Raw genomic sequence first — 20,372 nt, forward strand, 5'->3', positions numbered from 1 at the left:
GTTATTATTGTTGTTGTTGTGTCATCAGGAAATTATCTCTGCATGTGTTAGTATTGCGTTATTATTGTTGTGTTGTCAGGAAAGTATCACCACATGTGTTAGTATTGTGTTGTTATTGTTGTGTTGTCAGGAAAGTATCACCACATGTGTTAGTATTGTGTTATTGTTGTTGTGTTGTTGTTGTTGTCAGGAAATTATCTCCACATGTTAGTATTGTGTTATTATATTTGTGTTGTCAGAAAAATATCACCACATGTGTTAGTATTGTGTTAATATTGTTGTGTTGTTGTTGTTGTCAGGAAATTATCTCCACATGTGTTAGTATTGTGTTATTATTGTTGTGTTGTCAGGAAAGTATCACCACAAGTGTTAGTATTGTTATATTATTGTTGTTGTTGTTGTCAGGAAATTATCTCCACGTGTGTTAGTATTGTGTTATTATTGTTTTGTTGTCAGGAAAGTATCACCACAAGTGTTAGTATTGTTATATTATTGTTGTTGTTGTTGTCAGGAAATTTTCTCCACATGTGTTAGTATTGTGTTATTATTGTTGTGTTGTCAGGAAAGTATCACCACATGTGTTAGCATTGTGTTATTATTGTTGTGTTGTTGTCGGGAAATTATCTCCACATGTGTTAGTATTGTGTTATTATTGTTGTTGTTGTCAGGAAATTATCTCCACATGTGTTAGTATTGTGTTATTATTGTTGTGTTGTTGTTGTTGTCAGGAAATTATCTCCATGTGTTAGTATTGTGTTATTACTGTTGTGTTGTCAGGAAAGTATCACCACATGTGTTAGTATTGTGTTATTATTGTTGTGTTGTCAGGAAAGTATCACCACATGTGTTAGTATTGTGTTGTTATTGTTGTGTTGTCAGGAAAGTATCACCACATGTGTTAGTATTGTGTTATTATTGTTGTGTTGTTGTTGTTGTCAGGAAATTATCTCCACATGTTAGTATTGTGTTATTATATTTCTGTTGTCAGAAAAATATCACCACATGTGTTAGTATTGTGTTAATATTGTTGTGTTGTTGTTGTTGTCAGGAAATTATCTCCACGTGTTAGTATTGTGTTATTATTGTTGTGTTGTCAGGAAAGTATCACCACAAGTGTTAGTATTGTTATATTATTGTTGTTGTTGTTGTCAGGAAATTATCTCCACGTGTGTTAGTATTGTGTTATTATTGTTTTGTTGTCAGGAAAGTATCACCACAAGTGTTAGTATTGTGTTATTATTGTTGTGTTGTCAGGAAAGTATCACCACATGTGTTAGTATTGTTATATTATTGTTGTTGTTGTTGTTGTTGTCAGGAAATTTTCTCCACATGTGTTAGTATTGTGTTATTATTGTTGTGTTGTCAGGAAAGTATCACCACATGTGTTAGCATTGTGTTATTATTGTTGTGTTGTTGTCGGGAAATTATCTCCACACGTGTTAGTATTGTGTTATTATTGTTGTTGTTGTCAGGAAATTATCTCCACATGTGTTAGTATTGTGTTATTATTGTTGTGTTGTTGTTGTTGTTGTCAGGAAATTATCTCCACGTGTTAGTATTGTGTTATTACTGTTGTGTTGTCAGGAAAGTATCACCACATGTGTTAGTATTGTGTTATTATTGTTGTGTTGTCAGGAAAGTATCACCACATGTGTTAGTATTGTGTTATTATTGTTGTGTTGTCAGGAAATTATCTACACATGTGTTAGTATTGTGTTGTTATTGTTGTGTTGTCAGGAAAGTATCTCCACATGTGTTAGTATTGTGTTATTATTGTTGTTGTTGTCAGGAAATTATCTCCACATGTGTTAGTATTGTGTTATTATCGTTGTGATGTTGTTGTTGTCAGGAAATTATCTCCACATGTGTTAGTATTGTGTTGTTATTGTTGTGTTGTCAGGAAAGTATCTCCACATGTGTTAGTATTGTGTTATTATTGTTGTTGTTGTCAGGAAATTATCTCCACATGTCTTAGTATTGTGTTATTATTGTTGTGTTGTTGTTGTTGTTGTCAGGAAATTATCTCCACATGTGTTAGTATTGTGTTATTATTGTTGTGTTGTCAGGAAAGTATCACCACATGTGTTAGTATTGTGTTATTATTGTTGTGTTGTCAGGAAAGTATCACCACAAGTGTTAGTATTGTGTTATTATTGTTGTGTTGTCAGGAAAGTATAACCACATGTGTTAGTATTGTTATATTATTGTTGTTGTCAGGAAATTTTCTCCACATGTGTTAGTATTGTGTTATTATTGTTGTGTTGTCAGGAAAGTATCACCACAAGTGTTAGTATTGTGTTATTATTGTTGTGTTGTCAGGAAAGTATCACCACATGTGTTAGTATTGTTATATTATTATTGTTGTTGTTGTTGTCAGGACATTTTCTCCACATGTGTTAGTATTGTGTTATTATTGTTGTGTTGTCAGGAAAGTATCACCACATGTGTTAGCATTGTGTTATTATTGTTGTGTTGTTGCTGTTGTTGTCGGGAAATTATCTCCACATGTGTTAGTATTGTGTTATTATTGTTGTTGTTGTCAGGAAATTATCTCCACATGTGTTAGTATTGTGTTATTATTGTTGTGTTGTTTTTGTTGTCAGGAAATTATCTCCACTTGTGTTAGTATTGTGTTATTATTGTTGTGTTGTCAGGAAAGTATCACCACATGTGTTAGTATTGTGTTATTATTGTTGTGTTGTCAGGAAATTATCTCCACATGTGTTAGTATTGTGTTATTATTGTTGTGTTGTCAGGAAAGTATAACCACATGTGTTAGTATTGTTATATTATTGTTGTTGTCAGGAAATTTTCTCCACATGTGTTAGTATTGTGTTATTGTTGTGTTGTCAGGAAAGTATCACCACAAGTGTTAGTATTGTGTTATTATTGTTGTGTTGTCAGGAAAGTATCACCACATGTGTTAGTATTGTTATATTATTATTGTTGTTGTTGTTGTCAGGACATTTTCTCCACATGTGTTAGTATTGTGTTATTATTGTTGTGTTGTCAGGAAAGTATCACCACATGTGTTAGCATTGTGTTATTATTGTTGTGTTGTTGATGTTGTTGTCGGGAAATTATCTCCACATGTGTTAGTATTGTGTTATTATTGTTGTTGTTGTCAGGAAATTATCTCCACATGTGTTAGTATTGTGTTATTATTGTTGTGTTGTTTTTGTTGTCAGGAAATTATCTCCACTTGTGTTAGTATTGTGTTATTATTGTTGTGTTGTCAGGAAAGTATCACCACATGTGTTAGTATTGTGTTATTATTGTTGTGTTGTCAGGAAAGTATCACCACATGTGTTAGTATTGTGTTATTATTGTTGTGTTGTCAGGAAATTATCTACACATGTGTTAGTATTGTGTTGTTATTGTTGTGTTGTCAGGAAAGTATCACCACATGTGTTAGTATTGTGTTATTATTGTTGTTGTTGTGTCATCAGGAAATTATCTCTGCATGTGTTAGTATTGTGTTATTATTGTTGTGTTGTCAGGAAAGTATCACCACATGTGTTAGTATTGTGTTGTTATTGTTGTGTTGTCAGGAAAGTATCACCACATGTGTTAGTATTGTGTTATTGTTGTTGTGTTGTTGTTGTTGTCAGGAAATTATCTCCACATGTTAGTATTGTGTTATTATATTTGTGTTGTCAGAAAAATATCACCACATGTGTTAGTATTGTGTTAATATTGTTGTGTTGTTGTTGTTGTCAGGAAATTATCTCCACATGTGTTAGTATTGTGTTATTATTGTTGTGTTGTCAGGAAAGTATCACCACAAGTGTTAGTATTGTTATATTATTGTTGTTGTTGTTGTCAGGAAATTATCTCCACGTGTGTTAGTATTGTGTTATTATTGTTTTGTTGTCAGGAAAGTATCACCACAAGTGTTAGTATTGTTATATTATTGTTGTTGTTGTTGTCAGGAAATTTTCTCCACATGTGTTAGTATTGTGTTATTATTGTTGTGTTGTCAGGAAAGTATCACCACATGTGTTAGCATTGTGTTATTATTGTTGTGTTGTTGTCGGGAAATTATCTCCACATGTGTTAGTATTGTGTTATTATTGTTGTTGTTGTCAGGAAATTATCTCCACATGTGTTAGTATTGTGTTATTATTGTTGTGTTGTTGTTGTTGTCAGGAAATTATCTCCATGTGTTAGTATTGTGTTATTACTGTTGTGTTGTCAGGAAAGTATCACCACATGTGTTAGTATTGTGTTATTATTGTTGTGTTGTCAGGAAAGTATCACCACATGTGTTAGTATTGTGTTGTTATTGTTGTGTTGTCAGGAAAGTATCACCACATGTGTTAGTATTGTGTTATTATTGTTGTGTTGTTGTTGTTGTCAGGAAATTATCTCCACATGTTAGTATTGTGTTATTATATTTGTGTTGTCAGAAAAATATCACCACATGTGTTAGTATTGTGTTAATTTTGTTGTGTTGTTGTTGTTGTCAGGAAATTATCTCCACGTGTTAGTATTGTGTTATTATTGTTGTGTTGTCAGGAAAGTATCACCACAAGTGTTAGTATTGTTATATTATTGTTGTTGTTGTTGTCAGGAAATTATCTCCACGTGTGTTAGTATTGTGTTATTATTGTTTTGTTGTCAGGAAAGTATCACCACAAGTGTTAGTATTGTGTTATTATTGTTGTGTTGTCAGGAAAGTATCACCACATGTGTTAGTATTGTTATATTATTGTTGTTGTTGTTGTCAGGAAATTTTCTCCACATGTTAGTATTGTGTTATTATTGTTGTGTTGTCAGGAAAGTATCACCACATGTGTTAGCATTGTGTTATTATTGTTGTGTTGTTGTCGGGAAATTATCTCCACATGTGTTAGTATTGTGTTATTATTGTTGTTGTTGTCAGGAAATTATCTCCACATGTGTTAGTATTGTGTTATTATTGTTGTGTTGTTGTTGTTGTTGTCAGGAAATTATCTCCACGTGTTAGTATTGTGTTATTACTGTTGTGTTGTCAGGAAAGTATCACCACATGTGTTAGTATTGTGTTATTATTGTTGTGTTGTCAGGAAAGTATCACCACATGTGTTAGTATTGTGTTATTATTGTTGTGTTGTCAGGAAATTATCTACACATGTGTTAGTATTGTGTTGTTATTGTTGTGTTGTCAGGAAAGTATCTCCACATGTGTTAGTATTGTGTTATTATTGTTGTTGTTGTCAGGAAATTATCTCCACATGTGTTAGTATTGTGTTATTATCGTTGTGATGTTGTTGTTGTCAGGAAATTATCTCCACATGTGTTAGTATTGTGTTGTTATTGTTGTGTTGTCAGGAAAGTATCTCCACATGTGTTAGTATTGTGTTATTATTGTTGTTGTTGTCAGGAAATTATCTCCACATGTCTTAGTATTGTGTTATTATTGTTGTGTTGTTGTTGTTGTTGTCAGGAAATTATCTCCACATGTGTTTGTATTGTGTTATTATTGTTGTGTTGTCAGGAAAGTATCACCACATGTGTTAGTATTGTGTTATTATTGTTGTGTTGTCAGGAAAGTATCACCACAAGTGTTAGTATTGTGTTATTATTGTTGTGTTGTCAGGAAAGTATAACCACATGTGTTAGTATTGTTATATTATTGTTGTTGTCAGGAAATTTTCTCCACATGTGTTAGTATTGTGTTATTATTGTTGTGTTGTCAGGAAAGTATCACCACAAGTGTTAGTATTGTGTTATTATTGTTGTGTTGTCAGGAAAGTATCACCACATGTGTTAGTATTGTTATATTATTATTGTTGTTGTTGTTGTCAGGACATTTTCTCCACATGTGTTAGTATTGTGTTATTATTGTTGTGTTGTCAGGAAAGTATCACCACATGTGTTAGCATTGTGTTATTATTGTTGTGTTGTTGATGTTGTTGTCGGGAAATTATCTCCACATGTGTTAGTATTGTGTTATTATTGTTGTTGTTGTCAGGAAATTATCTCCACATGTGTTAGTATTGTGTTATTATTGTTGTGTTGTTTTTGTTGTCAGGAAATTATCTCCACTTATGTTAGTATTGTGTTATTATTGTTGTGTTGTCAGGAAAGTATCACCACATGTGTTAGTATTGTGTTATTATTGTTGTGTTGTCAGGAAATTATCTCCACATGTGTTAGTATTGTGTTATTATTGTTGTGTTGTCAGGAAAGTATCACCACATGTGTTAGTATTGTGTTATTATTGTTGTGTTGTCAGGAAATTATCTACACATGTGTTAGTATTGTGTTGTTATTGTTGTGTTGTCAGGAAAGTATCACCACATGTGTTAGTATTGTGTTATTATTGTTGTTGTTGTGTTGTCAGGAAATTATCTCTGCATGTGTTAGTATTGTGTTAGTATTGTTGTGTTGTCAGGAAAGTATCACCAATGTGTTAGTATTGTGTTGTTATTGTTGTGTTGTCAGGAAAGTATCACCACATGTGTTAGTATTGTGTTATTATTGTTGTTGTTGTGTTGTCAGGAAATGATCTCCGCATGTGTTAGTATTGTGTTAGTATTGTTGTGTTGTCAGGAAAGTATCTCCACATGTGTTAGTATTATGTTATCATTGTTGTGTTTTCAGGAAAGTATCTCCACATGTGTTAGTATTGTGTTATTATTGTTGTGTTGTCAGGAAAGTATCTCCACATGTGTTAGTATTGTGTTATTATTGTTGTGTTGTCAGGAAAGTATCTCCACATGTGTTAGTATTGTGTTATTATTGTTGTGTTGTCAGGAAAGTATCTCCACATGTGTTAGTATTGTGTTATTACTATTGTTGTTGTGTTGTCAGGAAATTATCTCTGCATGTGTTAGTATTGTGTTAGTATTGTTGTGTTGTCAGGGAAGTATCACCACATGTGTTAGTATTGTGTTGTCAGGAAAGTATCACCACATGTGTTAGTATTGTGTTATTATTGTTGTTGTTGTTGTGTTGTCAGGAAATTATCTCCGCATGTGTTAGTATTGTGTTATTATTGTTGTGTTGTCAGGAAAGTATCTCCACATGTGTTAGTATTGTGTTATTATTGTTGTGTTATTATTGTTGTGTTGTCAGGAAAGTATCTCCACATGTGTTAGTATTGTGTTATTATTGTTGTGTTATTATTGTTGTGTTGTCAGGAAAGTATTTCCACATGTGTTAGTATTGTGTTATTATTGTTGTTATTATTGTTGTGTTGTCAGGAAAGTATCTCCACATGTGTTAGTATTGTGTCATTATTGTTGTGTTGTCAGGAAAGTATCTCCACATGTGTTAGTATTGTGTTATTATTGTTGTTGTTGTGTTGTCAGGAAATTATCTCTGCATGTGTTAGTATTGTTGTGCTGTCAGGAAAGTATCACCACATGTGTTAGTATTGTGTTGTTATTGTTGTGTTGTCAGGAAAGTATCTCCGCATGTGTTAGTATTGTGTTAGTATTGTTGTGTTGTCAGGAAAGTATCTCCACATGTGTTAGTATTGTGTTGTTATTGTTGTGTTGTCAGGAAAGTATCTCCACATGTGTTAGTATTGTGTTATTATTGTTGTTGTTGTGTTGTCAAGAAATTATCTCTGCATGTGTTAGTATTGTGTTAGTATTGTTGTGTTGTCAGGAAAGTATCACCACATGTGTTAGTATTGTGTTGTTATTGTTGTGTTGTCAGGAAAGTATCACCACATGTGTTAGTATTGTGTTATTATTGTTGTTGTGTTGTCAGGAAATTATCTCCGCATGTGTTAGTATTGTGTTAGTATTGTTGTGTTGTCAGGAAAGCATCTCCACATGTGTTAGTATTGTGTTATTATTGTTGTGTTATTATTGTTGTGTTGTCAGGAAAGTATCTCCACATGTGTTAGTATTGTGTTATTATTGTTGTGTTATTATTGTTGTGTTGTCAGGAAAGTATTTCCACATGTGTTAGTATTGTGTTATTATTGTTGTTATTATTGTTGTGTTGTCAGGAAAGTATCTCCACATGTGTTAGTATTGTGTCATTATTGTTGTGTTGTCAGGAAAGTATCTCCAAATGTGTTAGTATTGTGTTATTATTGTTGTTGTTGTGTTGTCAGGAAATTATCTCTGCATGTGTTAGTATTGTTGTGCTGTCAGGAAAGTATCACCACATGTGTTAGTATTGTGTTGTTATTGTTGTGTTGTCAGGAAAGTATCTCCGCATGGGTTAGTATTGTGTTAGTATTGTTGTGTTGTCAGGAAAGTATCTCCACATGTGTTAGTATTGTGTTATTATTGTTGTGTTATTATTGTTGTGTTGTCAGGAAAGTATCTCCACATGTGTTAGTATTGTGTTATTATTGTTGTGTTATTATTGTTGTGTTGTCAGGAAAGTATCTCCACATGTGTTAGTATTGTGTTATTATTGTTGTGTATTCAGGAAAGTATCTCCACATGTGTTAGTATTGTGTTATTATTGTTGTGTTGTCAGGAAAGTATCTCCACGTGTGTTAGTAATGTGTTATTGTTGTGTTGTCAAGAAAGTATCTCCACGTGTGTTAGTATTGTGTTATTGTTGTGTTGTCAGGAAAGTGTGGCTGAGCAAAGTAGGAAGTCCCGGCAGTCGCATCAGCAGAACTTCCTTCAGCAACTCCAACAACATCAACAAGCTGGAGATGAGCGGCGTTCACACTCGCTACTGAACACCCGAGGAACACCTGAGGTGCACCTGAAGTACACCTGAGGTACACCTGAAGTACACCTGAGGTACACCTGAAGTACACCTGAGGTGCACCTGAAGTACACCTGAGGTCCTTCACCTGTCCTATACCTACTGTTTCCTGTCACATGCTCCTATATGTCTTTTTACTATCTCTTTTATTTTGTAGGCTCTCCTTGTGCTACTTCCTGCTTGTGCTGTGTGCACACCTGCATGCACGACCACTTTTTGAACAGTAAACACAAAGTATGTCTCAAACTGTCTCTTGTACTCACTCCTACTTAGGACACATGTGTAGTATGTAGGTAGTATGTAGATCATATGTAGGTAGTATGTAGGTAGTATGTAGATAACATGTAAGTAGTATGTAGATAATATGTAGGTAGTATGTAGATATATGTAAGTAGTATGTATGTAGTAGGTAGATAATATGTAAGTAGTATTTAGATAATATGTAGATAATATGTAGATATATGTAAGTAGTATGTAAGTTGTAGGTAGATAATATGTAAGTAGTATTTAGATAATATGTAGGTAGTATGTAGATAATATGTAGGTAGTATGTAGATAATATGTAGATATATGTAAGTAGTATGTAAGTAGTAGGTAGATAATATGTAAGTAGTATTTAGATAATATGTAGGTAGTATGTAGATAATATGTAGATATATGTAAGTAGTATGTAAGTAGTAGGTAGATAATATGTAAGTAGTATTTAGATAATATGTAGGTAGTATGTAGATAATATGTAAGTAGTATGTAGATAATATGTAGATATATGTAAGTAGTAGGTAGATAACATGTAAGTAGTATTTAGATAATATGTAGGTAGTATGTAGATAATATGTAGATATATGTAAGTAGTATGTAAATAATATGTAGATAGTATGTAGATAGTATGTAGGTAGTATGTAGATCATATGTAAGTAATATGTAGATAATATGTAGGTAGTATGTAGATAATATGAGGATATATGTAAGTAGTATGTAGATAATATGTAAATAGTATGTAGATAATATGTAGGTAACATGTAGATAATATGTAGATATATGTAAGTAGTGTGTATATAGTATGTAGGTAGTCTGTAGATCATATGTAAGTAGTATGTAGGTAATATGTAGGTAGTATGTAGATAGTATGTAGGTAGTATGTAGATAGTATGTAAGTAGTATGTAGATCATATGTAGGCAGTATGTAGATAATATGTAAGTAGTATGTATGTAGTATGTAGATAATATGTAAGTAGTATGTAGATATGAAGGTAGTATGTAGATAGTATGTAGATAATATGTAAGTAGTATGTAGATAATATGTAGATAGTATGTAGGTAGTATGTAGATAATATGTAGGTAGTATGTAGATAATATGTAAGTAGTATGTAGATAATATGTAAGTAGTATGTAGATAATATGTAAGTAGTAGATAGTACTTTATTGATTCCTTCAGGAGAGTTCCCTCAGGAAAATTTAAAATATATGTATATAATATGTAAGTAGTATGTAGATAATATGTAGATAGTATGTAAGTAGTATGTAGATAATATGTAGGTAGTATGTAGATAATATGTAAGTAGTATGTAGATAATATGTAGGTAGTATGTAGATAATATGTAGGTAGTATGTAGATAATATGTAGATAGTATGTAGGTAGTATGTAGATAATATGTAGGTAGTATGTAGATAATATGTAAGTAGTATGTAGATAATATGTAAGTAGTATGTAGATAGTATGTAGGTAGTATATAGATAATATGTAAGTAGTATGTAGATAATATGTAGATAGTATGTAGGTAGTATGTAGATAATACGTAGGTAGTATGTAGATAATATGTAAGTAGTATGTAGATAATATGTAAGTAGTATGTAGATAAAATGTAGGTTTTAAATTTTGATTCCTATCAAAAAAATTAAGCTTTTATTATGTTTTAATACATTTTTAAAATGATGGATCAATTTAAAATTGTCTAAAACATATTTTTTCAAATGTATTGCTATAAAACAAATTAACTTTTTATTCTTTTTTTAAATCGATTTTTGAAAATTATAAATCAATATAAAAAACGTCTAAAACATTGTTTGAAATTGTGTTTCCTATCAAAAAAGTAAGCTTTTATCATTTTTCAAATACATTTTTTGAAAATGATGAATCAATTTAAAAATGTCTAAAACATATTTTTTTTAAATGTATTGCTATAAAACAAATCCACCTTTTATTGTTTTTTTAAAATCTATTTTTGAAAATTATGAATCAATTTGAAAACATCTAAAAGTGTATTTTCAAAAAATAGTAGTTATCAAAAATAAACTTTGTTAATTTTGCGATTGATTTTCAAAAATTATAAATTAATTTAGAAATGTCTAAAACATTGTTTTAATTTAGATTCCTATGAAAAAATTAAGCTGTTATTTTTTTGTGTACAGTTTTGAAAATGATGAATCAATTTAAACATTGATTACTACAAATCAAATTAACATTTTATCATTTTTTTTTATCAAATTTTGAAAATAATGAATACATTTAAACATGTCTAAAACATATTTTTTTAAATTTATTGCTATAAAACAAATTAACCTTTTATTATTTTTTCAAACCTATTTTTTAAAAATTATGAATCAATATGAATAATAATAAATAAAAAAGTAACTGTAATAAAAAATAAACTTTTTTTTATTTTTTGATCGATTTTTGAAAATTATAAATACATTTAAAAACGTCTAAAACATTATTTACAATTTTTATTTCCATGAAAAAATTAAGCTTTCATTATGTTTTTAATAAAAAAATGTAAATGATGAATCAATTTAAAAATGTCTAAAACATATATTTAAAAAATGTATTCCTATATAACAAATTAACTTTTTATTTTTTTAATCCATTTTTGAAAATTATAAATCAATTTAAAAACGTCTAAACCATTGTTTTACATTTTGATTCCTATCAAAAAATTACGCTTTTATAAAAAAAAATTCATACATTTTTGAAAAATATGAATCAATTTAAAAATGTCTCAAACATATTTTTAAAAGTGAATTCCTATAAAACAAATTAACCTTTTATTTTTTTTTTTAATCGATTTTTGAAAATTATGAATCAGTTTAAAAATGTCTTTTAAAAAATGTGTTCCCAAAAGAATCGGGACTCGGGTGTGAATCGATTTTTTTGTGCACCCCTACAGTGCACACCCGAGTATTGTACTCAACACACAGAAAATGCTGAGTGTGCAGTAAAGAAGGTGCACTACCCCCAATATAGTCGCCATCTTGGTTATGCAGCAGAAGGGGCGGGGCTAAATGTGGTGGCAATCCACCATGAACAGGAGAGAAGAAGAAGGTAAATATTGTGATAAGTGAGAAGAAAATAATTGACGGTCACCATGGCGACAACAGTACTTCATTATTAGTACTATTATTATTATTCATGTGACCTGACTGATATGCTTACATATCAAGTCATGTGACCTGACTACATGCCATCTCATCCAATTAAATCGCAGCATGAGCTTTCAACATGGCTGCCATGGCAACGGGAAGCCTGACACAGCATTGTGTGCGCGCTTCCTGGATACAATGTTAGAGGTTCCTTGTCGTCATGCCAACAGCCCTCTGTGAGACCTTCACACAATCACAAGAAGTGTGTGTGTGTGGCAATGGCCATGAAGACATCACATGAGAAGATGAAAAGGAGCTACAGTACAGCAGCATGCCAAACACCAATGACTTGCTTTCACTTTCACTTTGACGGAGTTGCAAAATTCTAGAAGGTGCAACATGTGTTTGATTGTTGAACTTCAGCCCCATTTCAAAGGCGCAACACGGATCTCTTGCCAGAAGCTTCCGTGGCTCATGTGGATCTCCACAGGACTAAACACCTCCAAATATAAAGTCTCCTCTTTCAAGATGGCACACTGCACACGCCCACATGATCCCCTCTTCCTCTCCCGGCAACAACTTTGGCATCCCAGCACCGTCGTCATGGAAACCTTCCTCTGTTCAAAAGTGTTTGGAAAGAGAGAGAGAGATGCGGCAAGTTTCAGAGACGCTCGCTTTTTCCTCATTGCCACTTTGTGTGGGAGTGGGCCAGACACACACACACACACACACCTGACTGAGCGAGCCCTGACAGTCGTTGCCAAGCAACAGGTTGACATTCAACCAACTTCACTTCAACTTTTTAGAGTATCATCCAGCGACATCATAGGTGTCAAAATTATTATTATTATTATTATAATTTAACCCCCCACATAATTTTATTTAACCCACCACATCATGTTATTTAACCACCACATCATTTTATTTGGCCTGCCACAGGATCTCAGGGCCTGTGCAGGTTGGTAGGGTAAAAGCAAACGTTAAAGACACTACCATAACAACATTTATAAACCATAAGAAGAACCTTCAAATGGATCCTGGAACACACGGAGAGCCAATGCAGAGATTTTAATAACCAATTGTACTTTTTTTCTTACCCGTTTTACTCTTTTTACTAACGTATTTTACTCTTTTTACTAAACTGTTTTACTTTATTAATTAAAAAAAAATGTTTTATTTATGTTTTTTATTTTACTCTATTTACTGACCAATTTTACTCTTTTTACTAACCTTTTTTTTTTTTTTTACTAAACGGTTTTACTTTATGAATACCGTAATTTCCGGACTATAAGCCGCTACTTTTCCCCCTCGTTCTTGTCCCTGCGGCTTATACAAGGGTGCGGCTTATTTACGGCCTGTTCTTCTCCGACACAGACGAAGAGGATTTCGGTGGTTTTAGTACGCAGGAGGAAGACGATGACACAATGATTAAAGACTGACTTTTCATATACCGGTAGGCTGGTTATTTTGATAACGTACAGGCGAGCACTTTGTATTACTTTGCACCGTTGTATTATTTGTACTCTGCACGAATGCTGTTCGCCATGTCAAAGATGTGAAAGTTTGATTGAATGATTGAAAGATTTATTGTTAATAAATGGGACGCTTTGCGTTCCCAAACAGTCATCTCTGTCCCGACAATCCCCTCCGTGGTAGCAGGAACCCCTAAATAGTACGGTAATTACACATCAAAACCCTGCGGCTTATAGTCGGGTGCGGCTTATATATGGAGCAATCTGTATTTTCCCCTAAATTTAGCTGGTGCGGCTTATAGTCAGGTGCGGCTTATAGTCCGGAAATTACGGTAACATGCTTTTTTTTATACACATTTTGTTTTTTACTAACTAATTTTACTCTTTACTAACCTATTTTACTAACTTATTTTACATTTTTACTAACCCATTTTACTTTTTTATTAACATATTTTACTAACTTATTTTACTTTTTTACTGACCTATTTTAATATTTTTTACTAACCTATTTTACTTTTTTACTAACCTATTTCACTTTTTTACTAACTTATTTTACCTATTTTACTAACCTATTTTACTTTTTTACTAACTTATTTTACCTATTTTACTAACTAATTGTAACTTTTTTTACTCACCTATTTTACATTTTTTACTAACCTATTTTACTTTTTTACTAACCAATTTTACTAACCTATTTTACTCTTTTTACTAACCTATTTTACTAACTTATTTTACTTTTTTACTAACCTATTTTCCTAAACAATTTTACTCTTTTTACTAACCTTTTTTAGTAACTTATTGAACTTTTTTTTACTGACCTATTTTATTCTTTTTACTAACCTATTGTACTTTTTTACTAACCAATGTTGCTCTTTCTACTAACTTATTTTACTTGTTTACTAACCTATTTTAGTAACTTATTGAACTTTTTTGTACTGATTATACTTTTTTTTCTACCCTAATTTACTTTTTCACTAACCTGTTTAAATTTTTTTACTGACCTATTTTACTGTTTTTTAAATAACCTATTTTACTTTTTTACTAAACTATTTTACAAACTTTTTTTAAAAACTTTTTTACTAAGCTGTTTTACTTTTTTCAACTTTTCACTATCCGATGTCTGCAGACCTTCCTCCTCCTCCTCCTCCTCCTGCTTCGCGGCTGCTTCACTGCCTCCCACTGATTTGGGGCGTGGAGGCGTTTCATCACTGCACACTGTCTGCCCTGGCGGGTGGAGACAAGTCATTTTAGTTTTTACACACTGACCTCAAACACACCAACTTATTCACGTTAACAATAGAAATGGATTCATGATCTTTAAAGGGAGTTCAAAGAGCCGTTCAAAAGATTGGCTCGTTATAATTTTTTTAACTGCATTTATTTTTAATCAAGAAAACCATCACTATTATCAGTTATGCAATAAGATTTAGATCGGAATAGTTGTATTTACACAATTATAAATCAATTGGTGGGAATTATTCTGAAATATTGGCTATAAATGTATTCACTGTAAATACATTCCATGTTTCCATGCTCTGGCGATGACATCACTAGTTTGAATTTTCCCTCACCTAAAAAAAATATGTAGCATTTTAACAACATATAAAAATACAGAAATATTAAGAATAAAATGCATTAATGGATATAAAAAGTATAAATAAAATGAAAATAATAAACAAAATAGTACGCTTGAACAGCTGCCCTTAAGAATGACGAACCCGAAAAGTGAACAACAACAAAAATACTACAACTCAAAAATAATGATTAAGAAAAAAAAAACATCTATATTTTTATATGTAAAAAAAATTATATTTATTTTTTAATTTGAAAAAAAAGCTAGTCCAAATGCTGCAATTTTTTATTAATTTTTAAAAAAAAACTCTGACTCACTTTAGTAGTTTGCTCTTGTGGTCAAAACACAAAGTGACCTTTTTAAAACAATAGTAGATAAATGAGTAATAAAGTAACCTTTCAGTCTCCACTAGCAGCAAAACAAACTACTTTACAAACGTTCAGACCCGGGATGTCCGATAATAGCTTTTTGCCGATATCCGATATTCCGATATTGTCCAAATCTTTAATTACCGATACCGATATCAACCGATACCGATGTATACAGTCGTGGAATTAACACATTATTATGCCTAATTTGGACAACCAGGTATGGTGAAGATAAGGTCCTTTTTTAAAAAATTAATAAAATAAAATAAGATAAATAAATTAAAAATATTTTTTTGAATAAAAAAAAAAGTAAAACAATATAAAAACAGTTACATAGAAACTAGTGATTAATGAAAATGAGTCAAATTAACTGTTAAAGGTTAGTACTATTAGTGGACCAGCAGCACGCACAATCATGTATGCTTACGGACTGTATCCCTTGCAGACTGTATTGATATATATTGATATATAATGTAGGAACCAGATTATTAATAACAGAAAGAAACAACCTTTTTGTGTGAATGAGTGTAAATGGGGGAGGGAGTTTTTTTGGGTTGGTGTACTAATTGTAAGTGTATCTTGTGTTTTTTATGTTGATTTAAAAAAAAAAAAAACCTTTAAAAAAACCAGATACTGATAATAAAAAAACGATACCAATAATTTCCGATATTACATTTTAAAGCATTTATCTTTTATCATCTCTAATTCAGACTATTATCAGGCGTATTTACGTCCAAGGAAGAGTAAATAAAATTGTGTTGATTTGGTAATTTTCCTGAAAGATCCAAAGGCTAGCATGATTGTGCAGCACAGTTGCTAACTTAGACCACGTTAGCCGGTTTTAATTGTATTTAAGACTTTATTTTGGGATATTAAAAGTATTTGTCGGAGTCAATTGTAGTAATTTAGATGATCCAAGTTATCTAAGTACAGCTAATGTGTATTTTGTAATAGTTTAATTAGCAATGAATGCTAACACGTTAGCTTACCATGTGAACGTGTGCTCGCTTTGCCGCCTCACCCTGATCACGTGACTTGCAGACACCGCCCCTGCCGGACAGCTGGTGACTACATCAAACACTCGCCAACAACATTCTGATTCGAGCGTCGAACACATTTCGGTCGACCGTCGAGGTATAACTGTTCGTTTTCCACACACTTCTTTGGCCGCAAGCTCATCTCGGTTGCCGCCCCGCCGGCGCCGCGCGGTGTGGGGAAGGCAGCGCACCCCGCCGTGGCTCCGCAGTCCCGTGTGTGGAAGCTGCGGGGGCGGGGCGAGGAAGAGGAGGACGAAGAGGAGGAGGAAGAGGACGCTGCATTGTTTTCACTCTCCGGCCGCCAAGAACCGAGCGGGACTCCGCGGCGCGTACGTCGGCCTTCAGGTGAGTCGCGACCCCCAACCCCGCCGAGCAGGGGCCGGTCCGAGGCCTTTGTTGTGTCCGTGGTAGGGAGCGTGTTCGGTGGGTAGCATCCACACGACGCCCGCCTGAGGGCACGGAAAGTGTCCGTGTCGAGATTGTTAGGGGCGGCGCCAATGGACGCCGAAGACTCGGGACAGAGACCACCTCTCCGAGTCCTTCATAGTGTGTGTGTGCGAGTGTGTGTGTTTCTGTAAATGTGTGTGTTTATGTAAATGTGTGTGTGTGTGTGTGTGTGTGTGTGTGTGTGTGTGTGTGTGTGTGTGTGTGTGTGTGTGTTGCGGCTATAGTGCGCCACAGCAGCATCTTTTGCCCCTTGCACACTTCAAGTGATGCACATGTTTTTCTGTCTGCGGCCTGGCGAGGACGAAGGTGGGGCTGCTGATGAAGACGCGCAGGCGTGGTCCTGCGTGCCAATCCCCCTGGGCATGAGAAACAGTCCCGCATGAGGACGCTTTGAATGAGAATGTTGCACATGAAGGCATCATTTTTTTTTAAATGAGAATGTCCTACATGGTGATGGTTTAAAATGATGACGTAGTAAATGAGAACTATAGTGTACATGAGGACATACTGCGTTAGGATGGTTTAAATGAGGACGTCCTGCATGATGACGATTGAAATGAGAATGTTGTTAATGAAGGCATCATTAAAATGAGGATGTTGTAAATGAGAATTATGCTGTACATGAGAACGTACTGCATTAGGATGGTTTAAATGAGGACGTCCTGCATGACGATGCTTTAAATGAGAATGTTAATGAAGTCATCATTAAAATGAGAAATGTCCAACATGAGCATGTTGTAAATGAGAATTATACTGTACATGAGGACGTATTGCATTAGATTGGTATAAATGAGAACGTCCTGCATGACGATGCTTTAAATGAGAATGTTGTTAATGAAGGCATCATTTAAATGAGAATGTCTAACATGAGGGTGATTTACATGAGGATGTTGTAAATGAGAATTATACTGTACATGAGTAAAGTTAAAGTACCCATGATTGTCACACACACACTGGGTGTGGCGAAATTATTTTGAACATACTGCATTAGGATGGTTTAAATGAGAACAGTCCTGCATGAGGACACTTTGAATGAGAATGTTGCACATGAAGGCATCCTTTTTTTTAAATGAGAATGTCCTACATGGGGATGGTTTAAAATGATGACGTAGTAAATGAGAACTATAGTGTACAAGAGGACGTACTGCGTTAGGATGGTTTAAATGAGGACGCCCTGCATGATGATGATTGAAAATGAGAATGTTGTTAATGAAGACATCATTTAAATGAGAATGTCCAACATGAGAATGTTGTAAATGAGAATTATGCTGTACATGAGAACGTACTGTATTGGTATGGTTAAAATGAGGACGTCCTGCATGACGATGCTTTAAATGAGAATGTTGTTAATGAAGGCATCATTTAAATGAAAATGTCTAACATGAGGGTGATTTACATGAGGATGTTGTAAATGAGAATTACACTGTACATAAGAACGTACTGCATTAGGATGGTTTAAATGAGAACGGCCTGCATGATGATGATTTAAATGAGAATGTTGTTAATGAAGGCATCATTTAAATGAGGATGTCTAACATGAGGGTGATTTACATGAGGATGTTGTAAATGAGAATTATACTGTACATGAGTTAAGTTAAAGTACCCATGATTGTCTCACACACACTGGGTGTGGCGAAATTATTCTGAACATACTGCATTAGGATGGTTTGAATGAGAACAGTCCCGCATGAGGATGCTTTCAATGAGAATGTTGTTAATGAAGGCATCATTTAAATGAGAATGTCTAACATGAGGGTGATTTACATGAGGATGTTGCAGCACCCCCCGCGAACCCAAAAGGTATAAGCGGTAGAAAATGGATGGCTGGATGGATGGATGTTGTAAATGACAATTCTACTGTACATGAGAACGTACTGCATTAGGATGGTTTAAATGAGAACGTCCTGCATGATGATGATTTAAATGAGAATGTTGTTAATGAAGGCATCATTTAAATGAGAATGTCTAACATGAGGGTGATTTACATGAGGATGTCTTAAATGAGAATTATACTGTACATGAGAACGTACTGCATTAGGATGGTTTAAATGAGAACATCCTGCATGACGATTATTTAAATGAGAATGTTAATGAAGGCATCATTTAAATGAGAATGTCTAACATGAGGGTGATTTAAATGAGGATGTTGTGAATGAGAATTATATTGTAAATGAGGACATCCTATATGAGGATGGTTGAAATTAGAATTATATTGTAAATGACGGATGGTTTGAATGATAATGTCCAATATGAGAATGATCTGAATGAGAATGTCCTACATGAGGATGATTTAAATGAGAATGTCTTACATGATGATTTAAATGAGAATGTTGTAAATGAGAATTATGTTTTAAATGAAGGCATTTAAATGAGAATGTCCTGCTTGCGGATGTTAAATGAGAATGTTGTAATTGAGAATTATACTGTAAATGACGGCATCATATAAATGAGAATGTCTTACATGAGGATGGTTGAAATGAGAATGTCCTACATGAGGATGTTTAAATGAGGACGTTGAAAATGAGAATTACAGTAGGTTGAAAAAAAAGATGTACTAAATGAGGATGGTTAAAATGAGAATATCCTATATGAGGATGTTGTAAATGAGAGTCAGGTTGTAAATGAGAATATCCTGCATGAGGGTGGTTTGTGCAGCAGTTTGAACTGATCTGAGGTCAGCCTGTCATGGAGTTTGAAGTGTTTTCTTATTTGCTGCAGACCTGCTTTGAGTCCAGCATTCTTATGTAACCTCAGCCTCCTCACTCTGCTGCTTGCCCTCCTCTGCCCTCCCTCCCTTCTTCTTCTCCTTCTCCTTCTACTTCTTTTTCTCCTCCTCCTTCTCCTCTTTCTCATTGTCCTCCTCCTCCTTCTTCCTCTTCTCCTTCTCCTTCTCCTCATTTTTCCTCTTCTCCTTCTTCTTCTTCTCCTTCTCCTCCTTCTCCTCCTCCTCCTTTTTCCTCTTCTACTTCTTCTTCTTCTACTCCTCCTCCTTCTTCTCCCCTTCTTCTTCTTATTCTTCTTATTCTACTCCTTCTCCTCCTTCTACCCCCTCCTTCTTCTTCTCCTTCTTCTTCTCTTCCTTCTTCTTCTTTTCCTTCTTCTACTCCTTCTTCTTCTTCTCCTTCTCCCCCTCCCTCTTCTTCTTCTCCTTCTCACCCTCCTTCTTCTCCTTCTCCTTCTCTTCCTCCCCTCCTTCTTCTACTCCTTCTTCTTTTACTCCTTCTTCTCCTTCTTCCCCTTCTCCTCCTTCTTAATCTTCTCCTTCTTCTCCTTCTTCTACCCCTTCTTCTTCTTATTCTACTCCTTCTCCTCCTCCTTCTTCTTATTCTACACCTTCTCCTCCTTCTTCTTCTCCTCCCCCTTCTCCTTCCTTTTCTCCTTCATCTTCTTCTACTTCTTCTCATTCTCCTTCTCCTCCTTCTTTTTCTCCTCCTCCTAGTTGTTTTTC

The 20,372-nt window shown here is 33.7% G+C and overlaps 2 protein-coding genes across 6 annotated transcripts in view; both read left to right on the forward strand.

Annotated features, from left to right (window-relative positions):
- The window catches only part of LOC133656959 (acylphosphatase-2-like), a 19,156-nt gene extending 10,245 nt beyond the window's left edge, over positions 1–8,911 (forward strand). The window contains exons 4-5 of one of the 4 annotated variants that reach the window (XR_009827209.1): positions 8,527–8,727; positions 8,828–8,899. Coding sequence is in view for 1 of the 4 variants with exons in the window: in XM_062057846.1 (XP_061913830.1) it covers positions 8,527–8,641 (115 nt within the window). In the remaining 3 variants the exon portion in view is untranslated. Of the gene's footprint in view, positions 1–8,526; positions 8,750–8,827 lie in introns of all 4 variants that reach the window. The other 3 variants (XR_009827210.1, XR_009827211.1, XM_062057846.1) reach the window with 3 other exon arrangements.
- Positions 8,912–16,601: 7,690 nt separating this feature from the next.
- Positions 16,602–20,372, forward strand: part of LOC133657755 (spectrin beta chain, non-erythrocytic 1-like) — a 126,143-nt gene continuing 122,372 nt past the window's right edge. Inside the window, exon 1 of one of the 2 annotated variants that reach the window (XM_062059428.1) lies at positions 16,602–16,822. The gene's annotated coding sequence lies outside the window, so the exon portion shown is untranslated. The remainder of the gene's footprint in view (positions 16,823–20,372) is intronic. The other variant, XM_062059430.1, reaches the window with a different exon arrangement.

Source organism: Entelurus aequoreus, linkage group LG09 (assembly GCF_033978785.1).
Source record: "Entelurus aequoreus isolate RoL-2023_Sb linkage group LG09, RoL_Eaeq_v1.1, whole genome shotgun sequence".
NCBI lineage: Eukaryota > Metazoa > Chordata > Actinopteri > Syngnathiformes > Syngnathidae > Entelurus > Entelurus aequoreus.